This window comes from Panthera onca, chromosome C1 (genome assembly GCF_046562875.1).
Source record: "Panthera onca isolate mPanOnc1 chromosome C1, mPanOnc1 haplotype 2, whole genome shotgun sequence".
Lineage (NCBI taxonomy): Eukaryota > Metazoa > Chordata > Mammalia > Carnivora > Felidae > Panthera > Panthera onca.
This window is the reverse complement of record NC_138346.1, coordinates 71,138,723-71,165,522: the sequence shown is the minus strand read 5'-3', so window position 1 is coordinate 71,165,522 and position 26,800 is coordinate 71,138,723. Positions and strand designations below refer to the sequence as shown.

Below are 26,800 nucleotides of genomic sequence, written 5' to 3'. Positions count from 1 at the left end.
CTAAAAAATTAATCATCATTATAGAAAAAGGAAAATGTTTGAAACTGTTTTAGCATGAAATTCCTCTATCTATCCCAGCATGCATGCATGTTTCACACACTGGAGAAATATGTAGCCATTTCTCTTTATGACTACAATATCATGGAATTGAAAAGAGAGGAAAAAGTATATTTAAGAAATGTGTATGTTTAATTTTTTCTTCCTTATTCAAATTTTTAGCATCTCCACGTTCAAAATGCTTATGCATTCTAGGTGTATTATTACATTCCACCATTTCAATTAGAAGTCACCAAGCAGCTCTTTCAATTTACTAAAAACTTGGATGAGTTGGACTTCATTAAAATTAAAAATTTCTGCTCTGCAAAAGATAATGTGAAGAGAATAAAAACACAAGCCACAGACTAGGAGAAAATGTTTGCAAAAGATACAGCTGATAAAGGACTGTTAGACAAAATACACAAAGAACTCTTTAAGTTCAACAACAAGAAAACTAAAAACCCAAATTTTATTTTATTTTATTTTACTTTTATTTTTTCAATATATGAAATTTATTGTCAAATTGGTTTCCATACAACACCCAGTGCTCATCCCAAAAGGTGCCCTCCTCAATACCCATCACCCACGCTCCCCTCCCTCCCACCCCCCCATCAACCCTCAGTTTGTTCTCAGTTTTTAAGAGTCTCTTATGCTTTGGCTCTCTCCCACTCTAACCTATTTTTTTTTTCCTTCCCCTCCCCCATGGGTTTCTGTTAAGTTTCTCAGGATCCACATAAGAGTGAAAACATATGGTATCTGTCTTTCTCTGTATGGCTTATAAAAACCCAAATTTTAAATGGGTCAAAGACCCTAACAGATATCTCACCAGAGAAGATGTATGTATGGATGGCAAATAAGCATTTGAAAAGATGCTCCACATCATATGTCATCAAGGAAGTGAAAATTAAAACACAGTGAGATATACTACATGCTTGTTAGAATGGCTGAAATCCAGAACACTGACAACACGAAATGCTGACAGGGATGTGGAGCAACAGGAACTCTCCTTCATTGCTGGCGGGCATACATTGCTGGTGGTCCAGTCACTTTGGAACATAGTTTGATAGCTTCCAACAAAACTAAACATACTAAGGGTGCCTGGGTGGCTCAGTTGGTCAAGCATCCTACTCTTGGTTTCAGCTGAGGTCATGATCTCATGGCTCTTGAGACCGAGCCATTGGTTGGGCTCTGTGCTGACAGCATGGAGTCTGCTTGGGACTCTCTCTCTCCCTCTCTCTCTGCCCCCCCCCCCATAAGTAAGTAAACATTTTTTTAAAAACATACTAAAAATATATATGATCCAGCAATTCCACTCCTTTGTATTTACCTAAAGGCGTTGAAAACTTATGTCCACACAAAAACCTGCACACTTATGTTACAGCAGCTTTATTTGTAATCACCAAAAATTGAAAGCAACCAAGATGTCCTTCAGTAGGTTATTGGATAAATAAACTGGCACGCCCAAGCAATGTAATACTATTCAGTGCTAAAAAGAAATAAACTGCCAAGCCATGAAAAGACATGGAAGAAACTGAAATGTTTATTACTAAGTGAAAGGAGTCCATCTGAAAAGGATGGACTTTTTTATTCCAACCATATGACATTATAGAAAAGGCAAAACTATGGAGACAGTAAAAAGATTAGTGGTTGCCTGGGACTGGGGGTGGAATGGATGAATAGGTGGAGCACAGAGGATTTTTAGGGCAGTGAAACTACTCTACTATAGTATGATACTATTATGATGGACACATGCCATTATCTATCTGTCCAAACTCATAGAATGTACAACATGAAGACTGACCCCTAAAATAAACTATGGACTTTGGATGATAATATTACGTTGATGTAGACTCATCAGTTGTGACAAATGTACCACTTGGTGGGAGATGTTGATAATGGAAGAGGCTTATGCATATATTGTACTTTCCACTCAATTTTGCTATAAACCCAAAACTGCCATAAAAAATAAATTCTTTAAAAAAACAGTGTTTTACTGTCATGTTTAACTCAATTACTACTTACTACAGAAACTTTTCAACTGATCACAATGTTATATACAAGATGTTTCTGTTTGTTTAAATGTTTTTTGCAATATATTTTGGCTTTAACTTTTAAAAGTAAGCTCAATATTTAAAAATGCACTGCAACTTGGCAGGCTTTTAAACCCTTGGACTTGCAGGCTTAAGGAAAGTAATGCAAATAACCATGGCTCAGAAGTGTAAGAAGAAAGTGAGGCAACCAGAACCTGATCCTCCTGCTCTAACAAAGAAAAACTACAATCCCAGGGAGCAAGATGCTGAGTTCCCATGAGAAGATACCACCTTCTAAGTTATATGGGACCATGTGACCAGAAAAAAGGGAGCTCAAGAATTCCAGGGCTGGGCTTGAATCTTCAGAATGAAGAAAGAATCACTGACTAAAGACCTGTTCAGGCATGGCTTGGCCAAGATCCCTAGGACAAGAAAGTTCTCAATTGCAGAAGATTTTGCCAAGTCTATGGATAGAGAACATATGTTCTAGAGCAGGCTGTACCTGATAACAGCCTATAGTATTCACAGTCATTTTATTTATTTATTTATTTGTTTGTTTGTTTTTAATTTTTATTTATTTATTTTGAGAGAGAGAGAAAGAGTGTGAGCGGGGGGGGGGGGGGAGAGAGAGAGAGAGAGAGAGAGAGAGAGAATCTCAAGCAGGCTTTACATTGTCAGCACAGAGCCCAATGCAGGGCCCTATCCCACGACCCTGGGATCATGACCTGAGCTGAAATCTAGAGTAAGATGCTCATCCCACCGAGCCACTCCTGCTCATTTTAATCCTGTCTATCAAACTGTTATTTCAATGTCCTTAGTATGCTTGTGCTTGGTGATGAGGTCTTTTTCAAACAGCATCAACCCATGTAAGATATGTAGAAAAGCAGTGAGAGTTCTAAAAATATTTTTAGGGACACCTGGATGGCTCAGTGGATTAAGCACCCAACTTTGGCTCAGGTCATGATCTTTCAGTTCGTGGGTTCGAGCCCTGTGTCGGGCTGTGTACTGATAGGAGCCTGGAGCCTGCTTCAGATTCTGTTGTCTCCCTCTCTCTCTGCCCCTCCCCGGCTCATGCTCTGTCTCTGTCTATCTCTCTCTCTCAAAAATAAATATTTATATAATAAAAATATTTTTTAAATTAAATAAATAAATAGGTAATTAATATAGAAGCTTCTGAGAGTGCTATATGCATTCAGTCAGATGCAATTATGCTCCAGTCAATGTGGAAAGTCCTAGACTTCAATGCTGTCAGGAAGCTTCCACATATGCAGTAGTTTCATGCAAAGAATCCCAGGGAAAACCTTGATGGTGGCAAGAAGCCAGCCTGACATGAAGCTGGCAGGACAGTATCTTTAATTTGCAGAACATTCTAAAATTTACCATGTGCTTTTGCTTACATTATTGGATTGACCATTCATCCGGTGAAGTAAGTTATCACTGTCTCCATTTGTCAGATAAGAAATTAAGGTTCATTAGGTTAAGCAACTTGCCTGAACCAGTAGGTATCAGAGCTAAAACTGGGAGTTCCAACATTTCTAGATGTAATGTCTAAAATTTCTATCTTGGAGATTATTCAGGCATGCCGAGGAAATGGAATAATGGGGAAGTCTTAATTCATGAGAATTTTCTATGAAGTTCTGCTTGTATTTACCAACTATCCAACTTTAGCAAGTGTATTTAGTGAAAGGTGTTACAGTTGGGAAAAAGCCAAATGGGTGTGTGTGTGTGTGTGTGTGTGTGTGTGTAGTGCTTCTCAGTGTGGACCTTAACCACCTTAATCACATTCACATGAGGATTCGACAAAAATGCAGGTTCCAGGCTTCCGCCCACAACCCAGTTTGCTCTGAACTCTAAGATCTCTAGGGGTGAATTGATAAATCTACGTCTTTAACAAGTCTGTCAGATGATTCTTGTGTATGCTAACCCACTTGCAGGGTGATGTTAAACCTGGTTATTTTCTCTTTAGGAAAAATTCTAACCAAGGCCGGCAGGTGACCTTTAACCTTGACATTGATGGTTTTTGGCTGCCGTCCTTTTTCCTTTCCCGGGTGAGACGGGACGGGGCGGGGCTTGGACGGGCGGGGCTTGGACGGGCGGGGCGAGTGTGGGTGGGGCGAGAGGGGTCTGGTTTGGCCTGGCCGGGTGGAGGGTGAAGGGTTAAAAGCTCCGCGCGCAGGCGCTGCCCTCTGAACAGGAACGGAAAGCAACTTCCGGTCGATTCACTCGGCCGGGCGCCGCGGATCCCGGGCGCGGAATCCCTGAACTGTGAGTAAGAAACTTCGCGAGCGAGTTCGTCTTTCGGAACCCGTCGAACACAATGGCGGGGAACTTGTGTGTGTGAGCGAGGGCGGTGCGCTGGTAGTACTGGTGCCGCAGTGAAAGAATCCGAAGAGCTGCGGAGACAACCACCTCTCAAGAGTGGAGAGGGACGTTGTGCGAGAGAAACCACCCGGGTGTACGTCCCAGAGCGGACCCGGGAGGGGTTTTCCGGGCCCGCGACGTCAGCGCTGCAATGCTGTCCCCGCCGTGACGCTCCGTGGGGAGGGATCCTGCCCAACTCCGCGTCCAGCGCTCGCGCCGACTTGACCTATTCGCCGGGAGACAAGGGAGGCAGGGCTTGCGATGTCTGGGTGAGCAGTGGGTCCCGGCACGAGTGTCCCAGACTCCCTTCGGGGCAAGGGTTGTCTTCCGGAAGCAGTATTATCGTGGTTATTCTTTCGAAAACTTTTAAATAGGTCTTTCTGTTCTTCCCAAGGTTGTTGCATAATTCCGCTCTCTGCTTTCCTGTGGGGTGTCATCATAGCCGTGTCAATGAGAAGTGGGGTAACTTCCCCGAGGGTGACGGAGAGAATGGGTGGGCGAGGCGGAAAAAGCAAAAGCATACCCTACCCGCAGTGGGAACCAGGCGTTACTTAGGGTCTGCACTCTCGTGTGAACAGAAACAACAAGTTACAGGTGTAAAAAGCTGTGCTTGTCAAGCGAAGAACGTAGGGGGAAGATACTCAAACCAAGGAGTGGGTGTGTCCCTTGTTATACTGTAACAAGCAAAAGTAGAGCAGCCTTGCTATGTAAGGTGTCATTTATCTCACCGATGCTTTTGACAAGTTATCCTAAGGGAAAAAGGGTAGTAACAGAAGTGAAGTGATATGAAAATGTAGGAAAATAAAATGATCTTCCTGCTTACCATGGTTGGAATACACATTTCAAATGTAGCAGAGAAGCAAGTACTGTATTCTGTTGAAAAATTATATTCTCATCATTTGGAAGGGGTGGAAAACCCCAAAATGATACAACCGTGTATAAAGCCAACAATTTATAAAGAAAATGAAACGTTCTCAGGCCTTTCTCCAGTCGTAGGTACTTCAAGACCGTCTACATCTCTCTTACATGCACAAAACATGTTATTTCGTTCTCTTGTGAAAGTGAGATTGTATAAACATACTATTCTGTTTTCTGAGTTTTCAGACCAAAAAATATATGGTGCAAGTCTTGCCATGCATAGCTCTATTTTATCTTAATGTCAGCATGGTATTCCTCTATCAGCATGTACCATAACATAGTTAACCATCTCTTAATGTGGCTTGTCCCTATATTTTGCCCATTATTATTCAAAATTATTTATCTGTACTTGATTAGAGTACAGATATATTAATCCTTAATGAAATATATGGCAGATATTTTCAAGAACTGTCAGTCTTTTGGTTTAAAATGCCCAGGTTTTGTTTTTGTTTTTTATCACTTAAGGCAGTTCCTACTCAAAAATTATTAAAATATTTTCCTATATTGCCTGTTAATTATTTTATAGTTTTTTATGCTCTACTCTTTAAAACATCTGAAAATTATTTTTGTACATTATATTATATAAGATAGGGATTTAGCCATTTTTTTCTGAACTCATTTGTTAAAATCAATTCTTCCTGACTAGAAATACTACCTTAGTATAATAAATTTACATGGGTCTTTTATTATTATTATTATTATTATTATTATTCTGTCGCTTTGTTCTATTTGTCTCTCCCTATACAAATACCAATCTCTTTGATTCTGGCATTTTTAAAGTAATTCCCACAGCAAGTCCTTCTTCATTTATCTTTTTCAAATTTTCTTGAATATTATTGCACTCATTTTGACATAAAATTTAAAGTAAACTGTTTATGTTTCATTAAAATAATCCTTTGGTCTGTTTTAGCTATCATATTCACTAATACTTTGTGGCTGGTATGTAGATGAGTGATTATACATCTGGCCGATTTTCTAAATTTATTAGTTTTAATAAATTGTCCCCCTTGAATTTTCTAGGAAAACAATCATTTAAACATAGTCTTATCTTTCTTTATACTTTTTTTCTTTCTTTGGTTTAATGAATTGCTAGTTTCTCCAGCCTAGTGATATGTAATCCAGCCTAGTAATATGTAATAACAGTGATTCTGGCCATCCTTTTCTTATTTCTTAGTTTTTGGATACTTTTACCATGTCATCATTAAATATGGCATTTACTATTAATTTCCAATAAGTTCTGTTTATCAAGGAAGTGTCTTTAATATTTCTAGCTTACTAGGATTTTTCGAAAGAGTGGATTTTGGACCAAGGTGTGTGTGTGTGTGTGTGTGTGTGTGTGTGTGTGTGTGTGTGTGTGTGTGTGTGTGTTTACATTGGCTAGCATATTGCGAGCAGTTTTGAATAATAGATGTTGAGTGTTCATTTGGTCTGTATATTTCTTGTTGTTAAGATGATGCCTTCTCATTACTACTTAACTAAACATTTTTATCAGGAGTGAAAGTTGAGTTTTGTCATATGGCTTTTAGGCATCTGTTGTGACCTATTGTGTGCTTTTCTTTGACCTATTAGGATGATGGGTTATTTTAGTTGATTTCCAGTTTGTGAACCAACCTTACAGTTGATCATGGTGTAATATTTAAGCATATAGGTTCCTTTTTGGTAACATTTTTACTTAAAATCAGTAATTGGGTGTCATCTATAGTCCTCTTCTTCTGTATTATCTTTGCTAGAGTTTGATATCAGGGTTATGATGGTTTCCTAAAAAGAACTGAGAAGAGTTCCTTCTTTCTCTTCTCTGAAGTAGTTTAAAGAGCATAAGAGCTCTCTATTCTTTGAAGATCTGAAAGAATTAACTCATGAAACCATCTTGGCCTGAAAGTACTATTGTTCTTAAAATAGCAACATCCACAGAAAAAGGCTCAGAACTTAAAAAAGCTAACAATCAGAAACTCCTCAGAGTAAATCCAAATAAATGAAAGAGTCTAAAATACCCGTATGTTGAGAACAAAGAAGAATTCTGTGTTTATCCTAGTCCTTTCTCTCCCCCACCTCTTTTTTTTTTTTTTTTTTTCATGGTCAGAGAAAATGCTGTAGGTAGGCTGAGGCTGATAATAAAAGGTATTGCTGTCCTTTCCTCTATTCCAGTTATACTATAAAGAAAGTAAAGGGTGTTGCTTCTACATGGGCAAGTTCTTCTATGCCTTGAAGGAAACCAGGAGTGACACTCAACTGGGAAAGCATCAGTTTCACTTTGTTGTCATTAGCTTCCCAATTTTGTTGGGAAATTTCTTTCTTCAGAGGTAATAACCAAGCTTACATGCTACTGTAGCCAAATCCCATAAGAGGGTTTCAAAATGAGTTGGTGAAAAAAATATACAAGCTCATCATGCCTGTACTTATTTAATATGAAGTGAAAATTATTAACACAGTCCAGATACGTGTGTGACACGTGCACACACATAGAACAGGGATGGCTTTTAACAAGTACAAACCACCAAAGGCCACCTTTTTTCTAGACTAATAGTTTACTGTTTATATGTGGATAATAGTGTATTTTGTACTCTTTGGTAGAGTTATTACTTTTTTTTTTTTTTAAGTAGGCTTCATGCCCAGTGCAGAATCCAACGTGAGGCTTGAACTCCTGCCCCTATAATTAAGACCTGAGCTCAGATCAAGAGTCTGACACTCAACCAACTGAGCCACCAGGCGCCCCGAGTTATTACCTTTTATAAATGATTATTCCAGACACTTTCTGATCACTGTCAAGAATATGACCTTAGGCGGGTAATGTCATATAACAGTATACATCTGTAAACTGTGGAGGACTTTAAGACACTCATAAGTGCTGTTTACAGAGAGATGCAGTCATTATCTGAATGCTTGCATATTTGAGTATTTTAACTGACTTTGTATCAATCTAGAAAAAAATAATTATTGACATGATTTGGGAGTGTGCCTTATAACAACGAAAGACTTTGCATGCTTTTTAAAATTGTGCTCATTATCTAAAAGTAAATGGTAAATAAAAATAGATAGCCTGTGATATAAAACTTCACTATTCTAACTGTTCTGATGTGATGCATTAACTGATTAGCTGTTAACTACTGTTTGGTTTTTTGTTTTCTAACACTTTATAAACATCTGTATTACTGTTTAATTTCACCTAGTTTGTGTTTCATTATATCAAGACAAGTTTGGGTTTCTGGTTCCTGTAGGATTTATGTTGTGGCTGCCATTCCCTTTTACTCCTGTCCCACCCCCACCCCCCCTCCCCCCCACCCACCCCCCAATCTTCTATGCTTGCTGCTGTGGTTTTCAGTCATGGGTAGAGGGAAAGAGGAGGCTATTATCTAGAATAGGTAACAAAAATCTCTTTATAGTCTGGGACCAAGATTCTGAGTCATCTTCAAAAAAGGCTAGCAGAGAATGTAAAATGAACTGCCTTGTGGGTGGATGGCTAATTAGTTTACAGTCTTTTGAACTAGGTGCAATATTTGACACTGTTCAAAAAAATTGAGAAGGACTGGAACTAGGTTCTTTGAAACTGAAAACAAGCCTTTGAGACCTGTGTAATACATATGTCATAGTTTTTCAATCCCCAGTCGTAAAAAACATTTTTTTTAAATTATGGTAAGATACATATTACATGAAATTACCATCATAACTATTTTTAAGTACAGTTTGGTAGGGTTTAATGCATTTGCATTGTTGTGCAACCAAGAAAAACATTTAAGGGACTTACTCTTTTAAGAAAAAGAGTCTGGGAAGTAAATAATGATAATCATTTATCTCACAAGGGAGATGTCCTGTATAGTAACTTGATAGTAACCTGAGTTTTCTTCCTTTTACGCAGGGATACTCTCTTTGATAGTAATTATCAATACTAAATTATGAGAGTAAACTGAGCAGTGGTAATCTGAAGTTGCTTTCACTTACTACCAACAGTTTTGCTTTGCAAAAAAAAAAAAAAAGTGTTGAAAGTAGGTTGTGAACACAAGGTCTATCTTTTCAAGTCATTTCAGTAAGGCACTAACTGGGAATTGAGTGGACTAAGAAAAATAATGTAAGTTCCATTTTGATTGTTACTCAAGAAGTTGAAGTTATAAGAATCTTTGAAACATTTGCGTAGAATGAGTTATAAACATTATTCTCTGGAACAGCAGAACAAACACAACTAGGTAATTTGCTAGGGAGAGTGACTTGTTAAAAAGACAGAAATCAGGGACTCAGATCTGTTTAAGAAAATATTTCAAATTGCTTGAATAAAATCAACTATTGTGGGATATTTAAATGCATTTACTGTTCATGGCCATTTGTTATGTAGCATTTACTATAATATAATTTAATGATTTCATATATTTGCTGTCTCTAAACTAGAAATGTCTTTCCATCGATATTGATGTTTCTTGGTTTTTTAGAATCCTTATCTCCTTTTTGATTAACGTTTAAATCTCACAGATCCTAGGACATTTCATATTTGCTCCTCTTTCCCACACAGTCTTCTTTCTCTTGTAGTTCCCCCATCCAAGAATATTCTGCAGAGCACTGCTTTATATGACTTAAGAAAACAGATTTTTAATATTAAACAGTCATTTTAAACTGCATAAACCTCACCCCCACCCACCATTTCCAGATTTTAACATGGCCCTAATGCAGGAGAGGATACCCCTTAGGAAGCTGAGCAAGCTAACTGAGCAGTGCCATGTTTCTGTTCACATCGGGGTAGAATACCACATGTCATGTCCGGTTTTCTTTTGGTGTTACACTGATTGTACACTTCAACTCAAAAAATTTGATAAACAGTCTGAGAGAAAGAAGTACTACTGGAGGAAAAAAGGAAGTAAGGCAAAGCTGAAATACATGGGTGTGGTCTTTGGCTGTGAAATCTTTCAACTCTTAAAAGATAGCACAAAAAGTTTCACCAAGTTTTAACATCCAGCAAAATGGAAACCTGGTCTGGGGAGCTTTTGGTTTGATGAGTAGGGAGTTGTCTTACCTTGTTTATCGTGATGCATTTAGCTAACCACCAGCTTATGGAAAAAATACAAAATCTAAATTCTAACACTGCTGACTCAATGATATTTAAGTTTCTATTATTTCAGCTGCCTGACTGTAACACACTAACAGTTGAGGTACAGCGTGTTATGGGTATATTGGAAAGTGAGACTACAAATGCAAACTGTCATTTTGGGAAATTGGCTGCTTACGTTAGGGAACTATCTTAAAAGTGGGAAATGATTATAACTAAATGTTAGGAGTGACAGTTCTCATCCATTTCCCTTCTTCAAGTAGGGAAAACACACATACTCTTGCATGTCTTTAAAATTTTACCCTAACTATGTAAGACAGAGGATGTCCTTTTATTTAAGGGTATGTACTCCCGTTATTGACTCGTACTTTTGTTTCTGATACTAATTGTGGGTAAGGAGGCTAATACAGAACTAAAATACAGAAAAGACAGGGTGTATCTCTCACTAATTTATTTATGTCTTTTGCTAAGGTGGCAACTTTTCTGACATAGAATGTGAAATCTTATTACTATTCGTACCTCAGAGGGTTGGAAAAGCAGGCGACTTTCTTTTCTAGGACAGAGTGGAAGAGGTAACTCAAGGTGATTTCCTCCCCCTGTCCTGAAACTGCATTGGATTTGAAGTGCCCTCTTACCACAAGTGTGAACCCTGGCAGAACACTTACATAGGAATAGAATAGTCTCAGCAGTGGGGGAAACCCAGCAGAGGGGCCTTTCCCACCTTCCAAATCACCCATATTGTCTCTACTACTCCACAAAAAATAGACCTTATTAAAGCATTATAAATCATTCTGGGTGGAGGTGGTGGGAATCTGATACCTATAAGCCGGTGATTCTTTTCAAACTTGAAATCCCAAAATATATAACTAATCAAAGTTAAGTTATTCTGGTTGAGCTGGGCAATTGGTGGTGGAATGTTGTTTGGTTCACATATGCCCAGCCTCAGTAGAGCTCTGGAAGCGCTACCACTTCGATTACTATTTTATTTTCTTCAGGATTGGTTAACTGTCACTTGGAGAATAATATTGGTTACCAAAGACAGCAAGCTTAAGATATTTTATCTATGAAGTAAGAAAAGTTCACTTAAAAAGAAGGTGAGTAGGAGGAATTAGAGTAACAAGAAGAATCAACATCCTGATAGAGGAGTCCCACAAAGGAATACAGAAAGAATGAAATTGGCCAAAAAATATTTGAAGAAAATTCCCAGAACTGAAGGATGAACTTCCAGGTGAGTTAAATATAAGATCAGGAATCAAAATGGCTCTAGACTTCAACAAAAACAAATGGAAGCTAGAAGAGAGCATAGCAAAGCTTTCAAAATTCTGTGGAAAAATTGCTTCCAACCTAGAATTTTTAACCTGGCAAACTATCAGTTAAATCTGAGGGTAGAGTAAAGGTATTTTCAGTGATGCAAGGTCTCAAAAAATTTTCTTTGCCAACACTTTCTCAGGAAGCTGTTGGAGGGTTTAGTCCACCAAATGGGATGAGTAAAACAAGAAAGATGAAAATTTGGGATACTGAAAATGAGGGATTCAACTAGAGAGAGAGATGAACAAAGGGAATCCTCAAAATCAAGGTGAAAGAAGGTCTTGAGATGAAGGTTTACCTTCAGGCATAGAGATCAACAAATCTAGACTGAAGTCAAACAGCTCAAGGGGAGTTCCTCTAAGAAGATGAAAATGGTAGAGTAACTGAAGTGTCTGAATGGATTGTATTAGTATGATGGGAAATAAAGTAAATAAAGTTTTTTCAGGGAAAGGTGTTTCAGGGAAGGGAAAGGAGTCATAGTATGGCTTACCAGTGAATAACATTGCATAGTTATAAGAAAGTAAAAGCTGAATGTTTATCTAACTATCCTCTTTTTAGAAGATATAACTATTTTGGGAGAATGGGGAGAGTATAAAGTTGCAGGTCAGGGCCAGGGAGTGGGGGGTTAAAAAGAGCTGAATCCTTACTTTGCATAGTGGGAAGAAAAGTAAAACTGAAAAATCAATAGTAGCAACATTAGCATGTTTGGAGATACAGAGATAAATACCAGAAAGAACCAAAAGAACTGAAAATTGTTGCCAAGGTGAAGCAGGAAATGGGGAGGGGAAAGAAGAGAGCAAGGGACTTAATGTTTTTCTTAAGCCTTGTGAAGCTCTTTGACTCATTAAAATATAGATATGTATCTCTGTGGTTAAAAATAAAAACTAAATTAGAATAAAATGAGCTAGAGATTGGACTTTCATATTGGAGCGACCTGGAGTTATCTGGGTCTTCCATTTTCTAATTCTTTGACCTTAGTCAACTTACATAAATTTGAAGCTCAGTATCCTTATGTAGAAAGGGAAGGCAGTTTGTGATCCTGCAAAAGAAAAATTAAAATAAGGTACTTTATATAAAGCACCTGAGGCAAGTAATATTACCTCAATAGGTATCAATCCTTACCCCCATCCCTAATGTTCTCTGTGAGGAAATACCTCCTTCATTGTTGGAATTGTTGTCATTCAAACAGAAATCTAAAATTGTCTTTTTGGTCCATGGCTGTGTGCCTTTTTGGAATTAAGTCATGTCATTGAGATCTATGTCCTTTCTCAACTATCTGTAGATAGTTTGAGAATTAGATAGAATTGAAATGATTAGGGTATTGGTAGGGGGAGCATCGAGTGGAAAGGGCCATTGCTGCTTGGTGGGAGAAGACTTGGTCCCACTCAGATTTCTCTCTCAACATGAACCTCAGTGCAAATGCTATCAATGGAGTCTCTTCCATTAATACTGTTTCCAAGAGGAAACACTTGTCATATAAACTGATGAGTTGTGGAATTTTCACAGAACCAAGATTAACATTAGAGTGCTATTGCTGTGGGCCATCTGCCAAAGTATCAAAATACCTTTTTTCTTTCTTTCTTTTAAAGAACATCTTCTAAGCAACTGCTATTTTTGTTTCCAAATTCTATATGCTTCTTCTGAAACAGTTCAAAAAGCAGATCATTGTGGAACACAAAGACACCTTATCAAAAGTCTGTTTCCCTGCCATGGTGCATATTTGTACACTGTTATACAGAATACAGGGCTTTCCCAGTTATGAATTGACCCCCTATGGCAATGATCCTAAATTTGTCTTACATCCGCTTTTCCCCCTCTCCCCCGCCCCCCAAATTATCCAAGAGGTCTTAGACAGTGTTTACTGATCTGTTGTTTTTTTTTAAACCGCCCTGGATGATTCTGTTAACCCATGTCCTACAGTATGTTCTACCCCAAACATCCTAAACTGGGGCAGATGAGGGAACTGAGGTCCACAGAAAGGTTAAATGACTTGTTTACTCTTACCTGTCAACTAGTTTGTACTCTGTACTCCTAAATCTGATTTTATCTTTGGTTGACTAGGCTTTTTGATTTTGATCTATAATGTTCAAATTGTCTTAATAAAGAAATTAATATATTTTACACAAGATGTTGTCTCAGTTAAAAATTAACTTTGGAATCTGCATCTTATAGCATCTTTTTTTTCCAGATACAAAAAGAAGTGAAAGTGAAAAAAGTGAAAATTTTTAATAAGCTCTTGTTTCCTCACAGTAGGATAGCACAGCAAGTGTTATTTGGTCTGAATATTCACATTTGAGAAAAACTGGCCTTGAGGAGAGTGGAGACTTGGGTAATTTGGGCACAAATGCCAGTTTGAGAAGTTGGTTTGTCAGGATATCCAGGGATTTTGGGGGTTTTGTCTTCAGGAGTATCCAACAGTTGGAGTGAGAGAGTGTGTTGCATGGTATTGTATCTGATTTTAAACTTTTATCATATTATACATTTAAAGTCACACCCTAAACGTCTTGGGAATGACTGGAAATAGAGATCTGGAAATCTCTGAAACCTTATTTATTTTCCCATTGGAGTTCTCACAATTACTTCTAATAAAACAAGTTGTGACTTGCAAACATTTGCTCAGCAGCCTTTAGGTGTTCCTCAGGGAAATTAAAAACAAGGTTATGAAGAGCTGAGGAGTCCTGTGCCCATGGTTAAGAGCACAGAGTACAGCTTTATAATTATGTAAGCTTTTGCCTTTTTCCATTTATCATTGGTAATATTCTCAACACTAAATGACTGCTCAGCAATTTAAACTGTGATTTAAGAGAAAACAGGCCTTTTTGTGAAAAGGTCCCCTGTCTCCTGAAGTTTCACTATCTTCATAGAAGAGCTCTTTCCTTTCATAGTGGTTTTATTTTGTTCTGATACAGTAAATGACTCAGAGATGCTGGAGGGGTCCCTAATCTGTTAACTCATGAGATTTTAGCTACTTCTTTTTCAAAAACAACTTTGCCTTTTATGAATCTTGTGCAGCCTGTGACATCTCTTATATTATTGTGGTCTGTGTAGGGGGACTTTTTTAAGATTACTGAAAATATTTTTTTTCCCCGACTCTTCTGGTTAGCACCAGAAGATAGGTACAAACCATCCTACTCTTGTGAAAGATCATTAGTAATGCTACTTTATTGTCACAGATTTGGCAGAGTAGAAGGGAGGAGACTTAAAAAAAGATCACACAATCAGACAGAATTATTTTTCCTGTTACTCAGCAGCATGTAAGGGTTAACCGACCCTTTAGATAACATTCCTACCTATTTGCCTTTGTATAAGATAACAGACTTCTGCTAAAATGCCTTACTATTTTATGCATTCCCTAGTTTATTTACCTTCTGACATGACCTTGTCCAGATAATAAGTGGTCCTATCTTTTTTGCTTTATATTTGGAAGGAAAAGAGTGTACATTTTGTGACATGAAATGATACAATAATGGGTATTGCTTCTTTCTCTTTCCATTATTTTCTTTACAAAAATGTAGGGTTTTGTTTGTTGGTTTGTTTGTTTTTGGTAAAAAGATTTGGGCTTGGTTGACTGTCAAAGGACTTACCAGTATCAGAGGACTTTCAAAAGTCCTGGTATTTTGAAAAATATCGCTGGTGAACCATCTTCAACAAAGTCACCTGGGTTGCTTTGCTTATTGAAATGCATATTCCCATCCCAGGCCAGCTGATTTAGAATTGCAGGGACCTGAATGCTGCATTCATGTGTATTGTGGACGTCCATTTGGCCAACAAATCCTGTTGATTCTGACTTTGAAATGTCTCTTGAATCCATTCATCTTTCATTTCCCCTGCTCTAGTTCAAGGCCATCTTTCACCCAGAATACAGCAGTAGCTTCCTATAGATATCCTCAGTTTGTCTCCAGGTTTGTATTCCACAGTGTATCCAGTTTACCTTTCTAAAATGTGTTCATCTCCTGCTTGAAAATCCTCCATTACTTCTTTTTTTTATAAAATTTTTTTCTAATGTATATTTATTTTTGAGAGAGAGCATGACTAGGGGAAGGGCAGAGAGAGAGGGAGACAGAGAATCCACAGCAGGCTCCGTACTGTCAGTAGAGAGCTGAATGCAGGGCTTGAACTCATGAACTGTGAGATCATGACCAGAGTCAAAGTTGGACACTCGACCAGCTGAGCCACCCAGGCACCCTAGTCCTCCATTACTTCTTAATGTCAGCAGGTTAAAACCTAAATTTCTCATAGTAACATTCAGGGTCCACTGCAATCCGGCCATAACTGAGTCTGCTGCATATAGTTAATGCAGTTAGCACACTCTGTAACTCTAGGGGGTTCCAATTATGGTCTGCATGAATCCCCTAGGGCTTTTACAGTGCAGCACAATCATACCTGGTAGCCTTGACTTCTGTCTTAACACCCTCACCTCTCCTTCCTCTCTGTACACATCCTAGACTTCATAAATAAAATACCTACAGTCCCTAAATGCACTATACTAGTGGCTTCTCAATTCCTCTGCTCTTTCAGAGTGAATATTCTTTCCTCCCTCTCAATTCTCCACTAGTTGAAATCCTCATGTGTCAGATCCTGTGTGAAGCTTTCCACAATCCCTCTCATTTTAATTGTTCTTCCTCTTGAGGTGTTATCCTGCTTACACCTTTTATTTAGCAGTTCTTTTTTCTTCTTTTGAGGTAAAACTTACATGCAATAAATCTTCAGTGAACTGTTGGGTGAATTCCCACAAATGTTTCCACCTGTGCTTCCCAGACCCCTATCAAGATATGATATGATCATACCTTTTTACACATTTATAATTGGCCTGCTAGTGTGGTTAATCATTTTCATGCATGCCTGCTTTACTAAATTACAAGCTCTAATTAGAGAAAAAGGCAAAGACGATGACTTTGTCTCTTTCCCATGGAAAAAAGGAACATGTACGATGCATTCAGCACTGAACTAGTGTTGACTGTTGTACCAGTTAACATACAGCTCACCTCCTCTCTTAAGGGACCCTCAAAGACAGTGGCTTAAATAAGACAGAAATTTTATTTCTTCCACATACTACAATTTAAAGTATAAGATGTCCAGGGCTGATCTGGCAGCTCCACGGTATCAAGGACATAGACATCTTCATTCTTGTTGTTCCAGCCTTATGAAGTGTTGTCCTCACCATGGTGTTCTAGGTGACTAACCACAACATCCCATCCAGTTGGGGAAGGGAAAAAAAAAAGTGAGGAGAAGAGCTCCTTTTGGAAGTTGCACTTACTTGCCAATGACCATAACATAGTCACATGACCATACCAGCTATAAGTCAAGAATACTAGAGAAGAGAACAGATGTTGAGGAACAGATAATATACATACTTCATATTTAATCTGCACAATAACACTACAAACTGTGTGTCATAAGAAAACTAATACACAAAGAAGCTAAGTAAATGGCTAGAAAATTGCAGATCTGGGATCTGAATCCAGAACCTTTACTTTTCTTCCTTCTATCTGGTACAATGTTAGGAGGGCATACTTAAATGTTATTAAGTAAATAAAAGTAGTCTTTACAGTGTTATTTCACATTTTTTATATCACATACTTTCACAGTATCATATCATTTCTTTACTTCCAGGACACCCTATGTAACTTAACTCCATGCTTCTTGCCATCCTAAAATTAAATGCCATATCAGCTGGTTTGTAACCAAGGCCTAGTTTATAATAAAAATTAAAACAAAATGAATACTTCTTTTAAATCTATATCATATGAGGAAAAATATATCACTGTACTTGCCAAGCAATAGCTTCTGTACTCTTTTTTTTGCTTGAAAATGCTATATAATCATAAAGTTGAAGGAGATTAAATCGTTTAGCTCCTTCATTTTAAAAGCAAGGAAAATTGAGGTCCAGTGAAGGTACAAGACTTGCCTTTTATTTCGTTCCCACTGTTACTTTGTTTTAAGTATCATGGGAAGAGCACTAGCCTAATCAACCCTTTCTGTAAGTAACCATCATTGTTACACTGAAGAATTATCTCAGGTTTGCAGAGTTGTATGATCAGAAAAATCAAGCTGAACAATGCACAAAGAAATGCTTGTTATCCTAGCCTTTTTTAGTGAAGAATAAATATTACCTAACACTAAAAACCTCTTTATAGCCCTTGGGAACCCACTTTAGAAAGGATGACTGCTGTTTGATAATCAAATAAAAGGAATGGGTGAGGTCATTCCTATCCATAATTCAAAACCCTGTGCAAATGTTACCGACCTCTCAAAGCCTTTCCTAAACCTCAAAAATAGATGTGACCACTTTCCTCTCCAAATTTTGTGGCCTTTAGATACCTCAGGGAGTGTGTGTGTGTGCGCGCGTGCGTGCGTGTGCACATACACTTTAAGTTACAGCTAATGATGTCGTCATGAGGATAGGTTTTGTGTATGTTTTGTTCTCACTGTGTCAGTGGTGCCCAGTACAGGCTTTGCTCCTCCTTGGCAATGTTTCATCAAATGAACATATCCACCATGGCACCCTGGGAGAATACTTTGCAGTTGCCTTTAATAAACAGTTCTTGAACTAAGAGTTTCAAATCTTTATTCCCAGTTCGCACACTTACAGCTTTGTAGCTCTAGGCAAGTCTTTTAATGTCTCTGAGCTCTTAATCAGTCAAATGGCAATGTGAATAATAGGAAATAAAGAATTGGTGGAAAAACTTTGTAAAAGGAACACAACTCTAATGTGGTACTCTCTGAAGCCCCTTGCTAATAAGTAAACTTTTTTTTTTTTAATTGAATTGAATAGTAATGGGATATATTTTATTAAGATCTAAGTTTGACCCTAGCAGTTGGCAAACTTTTGTTGGAGCTTGGAAACTTTTCCAAGGAAAGATAAAATTATCTCCCTTACGTAGGCTACCTCTTTATTATTGAACAGTTTCATTATTGAACCAAGGGATTCATGAAAGAGGAAGCAGCCTGCTGCCCAGGGATTTTCTTGGTGCCTCCTCCTAGTGGGCACACACTGGACCCAGGAGGCAGAACAGGAACTTGCTGTCCTTCATTTTCCTTCTCACAGGAACCACCCAGGGGAAAAAAGGAACTACTGCCAGAGGGGCAGATGTGGGTGGGTAGGGACTATCCTAGCTTCAGGGGATTGCCCTGAGTGGGTAGGGGTGCTTTGCCTTCTCCTTGCCCAGATGCATTCTAGGGCATCAGTAACTTAATCTTTTCCTCATAGAATGGAGGGGAGCCGGCAAACCAGACCATGGATGGCTTTCCTAAAAATACACTTAAGAGAGAAAAACCATAACTGTAAGAATGTTTCCAAGGCAGAGGTTGCTCTAGCTTGGATCTCCTGGGTTTAGGTGATGAGATTTGCGTTTGAGCATGTTTACTATAAATAAAACCATTTCCCTGGAGCCTGGCAAGTTTTGCAGAAGGCATACCAAAATGTAATTGAAATGTGACTGCCTCTTAAATTGTGAAATTAATTTTACACTTAACAAATGCTTTAAAAAAATTGAGGAACAAGTGGCTTTAAAGTTCAGGGTGTTAATATTTGAAATCTGTCCAATTTAATTAGTTGGGTCCCAGCGACTTTTTCTGTGGTCAGTGTCACTGATCTAACACCCAATTCTCTTCTTGGTTGTGAGATAGAAATTAAATGTATCATTTATTTAGTTGTATTGACCTGAATTGTATCTCTCCACCACACATTCTTATTTCAGGAAATAGGATGCATCCATGTGGAATTTACTCAGTAACTCTTCTTAGTGACATTTGTGTGATCTAATTCAAGGACCTGAAGTAAAGCCTCCACACTATTTACTTGCATATGATGCAGCTATTTTTAGTACTGCATTTACATTTTTAAAAACAAGAATGCACCTTCTTTTTTTTTTTTTTTTTTTTTCAACGTTTTTTTTTTTTTTTTTTATTTTTGGGACAGAGAGAGACAGAGCATGAACGGGGGAGGGGCAGAGAGAGAGGGAGACACACAGAATTGGAAACAGGCTCCAGGCTCCGAGCCATCAGCCCAGAGCCTGACGCGGGGCTCGAACTCACAGACCGCGAGATCGTGACCTGGCTGAAGTCGGACGCTTAACCGACTGCGCCACCCAGGCGCCCCAAGAATGCACCTTCTTGATGGAGCAGACCTGCAGTTTTAGACTCACAGACTCAAGAACTGTAGAACAAATAAGTTTCTTCGACATCAAGTCCAAACATCTTTTTTTGTATTGGAGAGAAATAAACTTGGGTTCAGAAAGATTTAAGGGCTCCTGGGTGGCTCAGTCGGTTAAGCAACCAACTCTTGATTTCAGCTCAGGTCATGATCTCGCTCACAGTTTGTGAGTTCAAGCCCTATAAATTTTAGGGCTATGTGCTGACAGCATAGGACCTGCTTAAGATTCTCTCTCTCCCTGTGTCTGCCCCTCCTCCATTTGTGTGCATGCTCTCTCTCTCTCTCTCTCTCTCTCTCTCTCTCTCTCTCTCAAAATAAATAAAACCTAAAAAAAAAAATAAAAGATTCAGTTGCCCTGAACTCAGGTCACAGACTTATTCAATGATAGAACAAAATAAGAAACTAGATGGATTCCTAATTCAAGGCTCCTGTTTGTCTCAGATTTTAAAATATAAATGTGTTGTATGTTGACAATTTGTTATGATATGCAGGTTTTTAAGACAGTGATAGGTAGGGGCGCCTGGGTGGCTCAGTCGGTTGAGCGTCCGACTTCAGCTCAGGTCACGATCTCACGGTCTGTGAGTTCGAGCCCCGCGTCAGGCTCTGGGCTGATGGCTCAGAGCCTGGAGCCTGCTTCCGATTCTGTGTCTCCCTCTCTCTCTCTGCCCCTCCCCCGTTCATGCTCTGTTTCTCTCTGTCTCAAAAATAAATAAAACGTTAAAAAAAAAAAATTAAAAAAAAAAAAAAAGACAGTGATAGGTAACTTAGTCACTTAGTTACTTAAAACCTCTAATTTCTGCATTAGCATATTACAGTATATTATAGTCTCTATAGCTGCCTATTCTTGTTTTCTTTCGCTTCTTGTATACTTATTTTTATCTTGCTTGTATTTTTATAAGCTGCCTTAAATCCTTCTTTGAATGATATGGTGTCCAAACTACGCAAAGTGATACTTTGTGTGTTAATATTATTTATTTTTCTGTAGTGTCTATGGCATGTCAGAGATCCTGGCAGTATTAGTTATCCTAACGGTATTTTGTCCTTTATATCTATCAGAGGTGGCAGTAGAAACAAACTTCCTGAGTGGAATGCCAAAAAAAATTACCATTCTTTTATTTTTTCAGAAAACAGTAACATTCTGATTCCCATAACAAAACCCTCAAAATTGTTTTTATTAAACCTGAAAATGACTTAGTGTATTTAGTATCTTAAAATGAAAAGACCATCTGATAGGATTGAAATATTACCTAGGTATTTAAAAGAACATTGTGATTTATGGTCAACTAATTTTGATAAGAATGCCAAGGCCATTCATTAGGAAAAGAATAGCCTTTAGTGCCAGGGCAGCTGGATAGCCACATGCCAAAGAAAGAGTTTGGACCCCTACCTCATGCCATATACAGATAAACTCTGTGTGGATCAAAGATCCAAATATAAGGCTAAAAGTATAAAATTCTTGTAGGGAAACATAGATGAAAATCTGCATGGCCTTGTATTAGGCAACAGTTTTTTAGATATGACATGAAAAAAAGCAAGCAGCAAAATGAAAAATAGATAAATCAGACATCATCAAAATTAAAATCAAGGAGTAGAAAGACAATCTACAGAATGGGAGAAAAATTTGTAAATTATATATATCTGATAAATCTCTAGTTTCCAGAATATATAAAGAACTCTTACAACTCAGCAATGTGAAGGGCCACCTGGGTGACTCAGTCATTTTGAGCATCTGACTCTTGATTTCGGCTTGGGTCTTAGCCCTGGGGTCATGGGATCAAGCCCTATGTTGGGCTCCGTGCTGAGTGTGGAGCCTGCTGGAGATTCTCTCCCTTCTCCCTCACCCCCTTCCCCCCACTTGCACTCTCTCAACAATATGAAGACAAATAACTGAATTAAAAAGTGGACAAAGGATTTGATAGATAGACATTTCTCTAAAGAAGATACACAAATGACCAGTATGCACTGGAAAGATGTTCAACATCATCAGGGAAATGCAAATCAAAATTGTTGAGGTACCACTTCACACCCACTAGGATGGGTGTCCATTTAAAAAATGAACAATAAGCGTTGGTGAAGATGTAGAGAAATTAGGGCTCTTATATATTACTAGTAGAAATAGAAATTTGTACACATTCTGTGGAAACAGCTTTGGCAGTTCCTTAAAAAGTTAAAGAGGATTATCATCTAACCTAGCAATTCTGCTCCTAGGTATGTAACCAAGAGAATTGAAAACATATATTCACACAAGTATGCATACACAAATAGTAACTTTCTTCAGGATAATCAAGAAATGGAAAGAACTCAAATGTCCATTAACCGAGGAACATATTAACAAATGTGGTAAATTCATACAACGGAATATTAGACATCAAAAGCAGTGAAGTACTATTATGTGCTACAACATGGGTAAACCTCAGAAATTGTATGCCATGTGAAAAAAGCCAGACACAAAAGCCATATATTGCATGTTTCCTTTATATGAAATGTCCAAAATAGGCAAATCCATAGAGTCAGAAAGAAGATTAGTGATTGCTAGGGGATTGATGGGAGGGGGGAATTGGGATTAACTGCTAATATTACCTTCTTTGTGTAGTGATAAAAATATTCTGCAACTAGGGGCTCCTGAGTGGCTCAGGTGGTTGAGTGTCTGACTTTGGCTCTGGTCGTGATCTTGTGGTTTGTGAATTCGAGCCCTGCATCATGCTCACTGCTGTCAGCACAGAGCCTGCTTCAGATCCTCTGTCCCCCTCTCTCTGTGCCCCTTCCCTGTTGCACGCTTTCTCTCTCTCTCTCAAAAATAAACATTGTAAAAAAATGTTCTGGAATTAGGTAATGGTGATGATTGTACAACAAAAAGCCACAGAAGTGTATGCTTTAATGTGGTGGATTTTATGTTATATAAATTGTATTTTTAATTTAATTTTTTTAAGTTTATTTATTGAGAGAAAAAGAGCAGGCAGGCATGAGTGGGGCGGGGGGGGGGGGTGTTGCAGAGAGAGAGGAAGAGAGAGAGAGAATACCAAGCAGGCTCCACACTGTCAGCACCAAGCTCGAAACAAGATTTGATCCCCCAAACCATGAGATCATGAACTGAGCTGAAATCAAGAGTCGGAATCTTAACTGACTGAGCCACCCAGGCTCCCCTATGTGATTGTACTTTAATGTAAAATACTGAAAAAAAAATATTTTTAAAGCATTGTGTACCCAAAATAAAATGAAAGATGTTATGAAAGCTTAAAGTGTAAGATTAAGGATTTCCAATCATAAAGAAGTGAAGTAATTTAATACCCTCAAGCCCCCTAGGACTGATAGAGAATTTTATCTATTCTCTGGCTTTCAGAGGATTAAGAGAAAAGTCCTGTGGTATTGTTTTTTACAGCTGGACAGGAGGAATCCGAAGCATTATATGGTCCTCTGCTCAGAGCCAAGGAATGTGGTTAGAGATGTTATGCAAATTGAGATGATAAAACCAAATTACCTCCACTCAGTAGATCACCTGTAGTTCAAAAACAGCAGGGAGTTTGGAAAACTAATAGAGAGTGTGGGTAGGACTGAAGGGATGTGATTTTTTCTTTTTTAATGTACAATCCAACAGCAACTCTCCCTAGATTTTGTGCTAAAATAAGAGCATTTTCACACATTTTAATTGCTCTGCGATAACAGCAGTGTGAACTCCATCCACAAACATTTATTATCTATTTAACTTTGCTCTAATTTCAGTGTAGCAAGAATTCACCTTGTAAGTGGGAATAACTGTCCGTTTAGTAAAAAGAAATCCCTTCCCACGTTGTTAATCCTGTTGTGCATTTCTATAATAAAGTATTAATAACAAATGGCCTTTTATATTTCTCCATTTTAAGGTTGCATTTATAGATTACTGTTTTCAAAGTAGCATCTTTGTGAGTTGGAACCCCACTTGCTCCTTGAACATTAGTAAAGAATATTAAAAATTGTAGAAGTTAAGGTTTCTTAACATTTCTAATCAGGATTTTAGATGAGACCCATATGCCTTTATAAACCTTTATAGTACTTGGTGCTATAATGTTCATGATAAACTGTATGGAACTGTTTTTAAGATGTGTCTTAGGCTCGGAGCCTGGTGCCTGTTTCCGATTCTGTGTCTCCCTCTCTCTCTGCCCCTCCCCCGTTCATGCTCTGTCTCTCTCTGTCCCAAAAATAAATAAAAAAAAAAAAAAAAAAAAAAAAAACGTTGAAAAAAGGGGCGCCTGGGTGGCGCAGTCGGTTAAGCGTCCGACTTCAGCCAGGTCACGATCTCGCGGTCCGTGAGTTCGAGCCCCGCGTCGGGCTCTGGGCTGACGGCTCGGAGCCTGGTGCCTGTTTCCGATTCTGTGTCTCCCTCTCTCTCTGCCCCTCCCCCGTTCATGCTCTGTCTCTCTCTGTCCCAAAAATAAAAAAAAATAAAAAAAAAAAAAGATGTGTCTTAAAAATAAGATTTGTGTAACTTAATAGCTATCTAAATTGTTTTATTTTCCAGACCTGTCATTTACTCCATCCTTTATAGTGATGCTACAGAACAGAAAGGAATGGACAAAAATATTGGCGAGCAACTCAATAAAGCTTATGAAGCCTTTCGACAGGCATGTATGGATAGAGATTCTGCAGTAAAAGAGCTACAGCAAAAGGTATATGGTTTTGGTTTTGAAAGTTATTTCTTCTGGTAAATGGAATTTGAGAATCTTTTGCAACTAAAAAATATTGTACTGTTTGAAACTTTCTTGAAGAACTATAAATAACTAAAACACAGAGATTTATATTAATGGATGGAATTTAAGATTGTTACTGTTTTTTTTTTTAAAAAAACATTGTGACCAGAGGGAAGAGTTCACAAAGAGTATTATCTTCCATGAATAATTTTTAATTTTCAGTTGCAAAAGAGGGTAAGTTGGAGGAAAGGTATACTTCCTAGGCATAAATTTACCTTAGTAGTTCCTCGGCACATGTCTGCTATTGGCCCATAATTAGGTCTCCACTGATCTGTAGCAAAATGAGAAAAATAAGAATGTAATGAACTTCTTGTAATGCTAAATTTATCCAATTCAAAATTCTGTCCTTTATTCTCATATTATGTTTCCATGTTTCCACACTATCAGAGTATAGGGCAGAATTGTATTAACACACACTTTTGTGGGGCACCTGGATGGTTCAGTCGGTTGAGCATCCATCTCTTGACTTCAGCTCAGGTCATGATCCCTTCCCAGAAGATCAAGCCCTGCATTGGGCTCCATGCTGAGGATGGAGCCTCCTTAAGATTCTCTCTCTTTCCCTCTGCCACTCCCCCCTGCTTGTGGGTTCTCTTCTCTTTTTCTATCTAAACAAAAAAACAAAAACAACAAAAAAATCCGCCCCCCACATTTGTGAGATGATAATGATAGAGTTTTTGTTTATTTATTTAATATCACTATTTAGTAGTGTCTTGGGGGTCCCCAATAGCATATATACATTCTGTGTTTCTAAAGGGACTCACAGGACTTAGCATACAGTAATGCTCACAGCCAAGATTTATTACAGTGTCATGATAAAGATACACAGCCAGATCATTAATATAAAAAAACCATCAGGCAGATTCTAGAAGGATCCATATGCAGGCCTCCTATGCTCTTTCCCACCTGTGAGGGGTCACACAGAGTGCACCCTGCCTCCAGTCAAAAATTTAGTCACACATGTACAGTGCTTCTGCATAGGGAACTCCATTTGAGACGCAAGAGTTAAGGGTTTTTATTAAGAACTAGTCCCATAGAACATCTACAAAGGCAAGGTAATTAAAAGCAAAAATGAACTATTGGGACCTCATGAAGATAAAAAGCTTCTGCACTGCAAAGGAAACAATCAACAAAACTAAAAGGCAACCAACAGAATGGGAAAAGATATTTGCAAATGACATATCGGACAAAGGGCTAGTATCCAAAATCTATAAAGAGCTCACCAAACTCCCCACCTGAAAAACAAATAATCCAGTGAAGAAATGGGCAGAAAACATGAATAGACACTTCTCTAAAGAAGACATCCAGATGGCCAACAGGCACATGAAAAGATGCTCAACGTCACTCCTCATCAGGGAAATACAAATCAAAACCACACTGAGATACCACCTCACGCTAGTCAGAGTGGCTAAAATGAACAAATCAGGAAACTATAGATGCTGGAGAGGATGTGGAGAAACGGGAACCCTCTTGCACTGTTGGTGGGAATGCAAACTGGTGCAGCCACTCTGGAAAACAGTGTGGAGGTTCCTCAAAAAATTAAAAATAGATCTACCCTATGACCCAGCAATAGCACTGCTAGGAATTTACCCAAGGGATACAGGAGTACTGATGCATAGGGGCACTTGTACCCCAATGTTTATAGCAGCACTCTCAACAATAGCCAAATTATGGAAAGAGCCGAAATGTCCACCAACTGATGAATGGATAAAGAAATTGTGGTTTACATACACAATGGAATACTACTTGGCAATGAGAAAGAATGAAATATGGCCTTTTGTAGCAACATGGATGGAACTGGAGAGTGTGATGCTAAGTGAAAGAAGTCATACAGAGAAAGACAGATACCATATGTTTTCACTCTTATGTGGATCCTGAGAACTTTAACAGAAGACCATGGGGGAGGGGAAGGGACAAAAAAAAGTTAGAGAGGGAGGGAGCCAAAACATAAGAGACTCTTAAAAACTGAGAATAAACTGAGGGTTGATGAGGGGTGCGAGGGAGGGGAAAGTGGGTGATGGGCATTAAGGAGGGCACCTGTTGAGATGAACACTGGGTGTTGTATGGAAACCAATTTGACAATAAATTTCATATTTAAAAAATAATAAAGGTAAAGACTCAAAAAAAAAAAAAAAAAAAACTAGTCCCATAGATACCCTATGTCAACCAAAATTTCAGACTCTCAGAAGGAAAGTAGGTCTTCATCATAAATTTCATAGTCTCTTGGTATAGTCTAAGTAAG

The 26,800-nt window shown here is 38.3% G+C and overlaps 1 protein-coding gene and 1 long non-coding RNA gene across 7 annotated transcripts in view; both read left to right on the top strand.

Annotated features, from left to right (window-relative positions):
- The window catches only part of TANK (TRAF family member associated NFKB activator), a 94,236-nt gene that overhangs the window by 10,961 nt on the left and 56,475 nt on the right, over positions 1 to 26,800 (top strand). For 2 of the 6 annotated variants that reach the window (XM_078451206.2, XM_078451210.2), the window contains exons 1-2: positions 4,194 to 4,696; positions 24,333 to 24,480. In XM_078451206.2, coding sequence (XP_078307332.1) covers positions 4,689 to 4,696; positions 24,333 to 24,480 — 156 coding nt within the window. In that variant the 5' untranslated portion in view covers positions 4,194 to 4,688. Of the gene's footprint in view, positions 1 to 4,192; positions 4,697 to 8,642; positions 11,603 to 24,332; positions 24,481 to 26,800 lie in introns of those variants that run through there. The other 4 variants (XM_078451211.2, XM_078451207.2, XM_078451208.2 and 1 more) reach the window with 4 other exon arrangements.
- Positions 19,795 to 23,923, top strand: LOC144617161 (uncharacterized). Its single transcript, XR_013557290.2, has 2 exons — positions 19,795 to 20,347; positions 20,597 to 23,923. It is a non-coding gene; the product is annotated as an uncharacterized LOC144617161 (long non-coding RNA).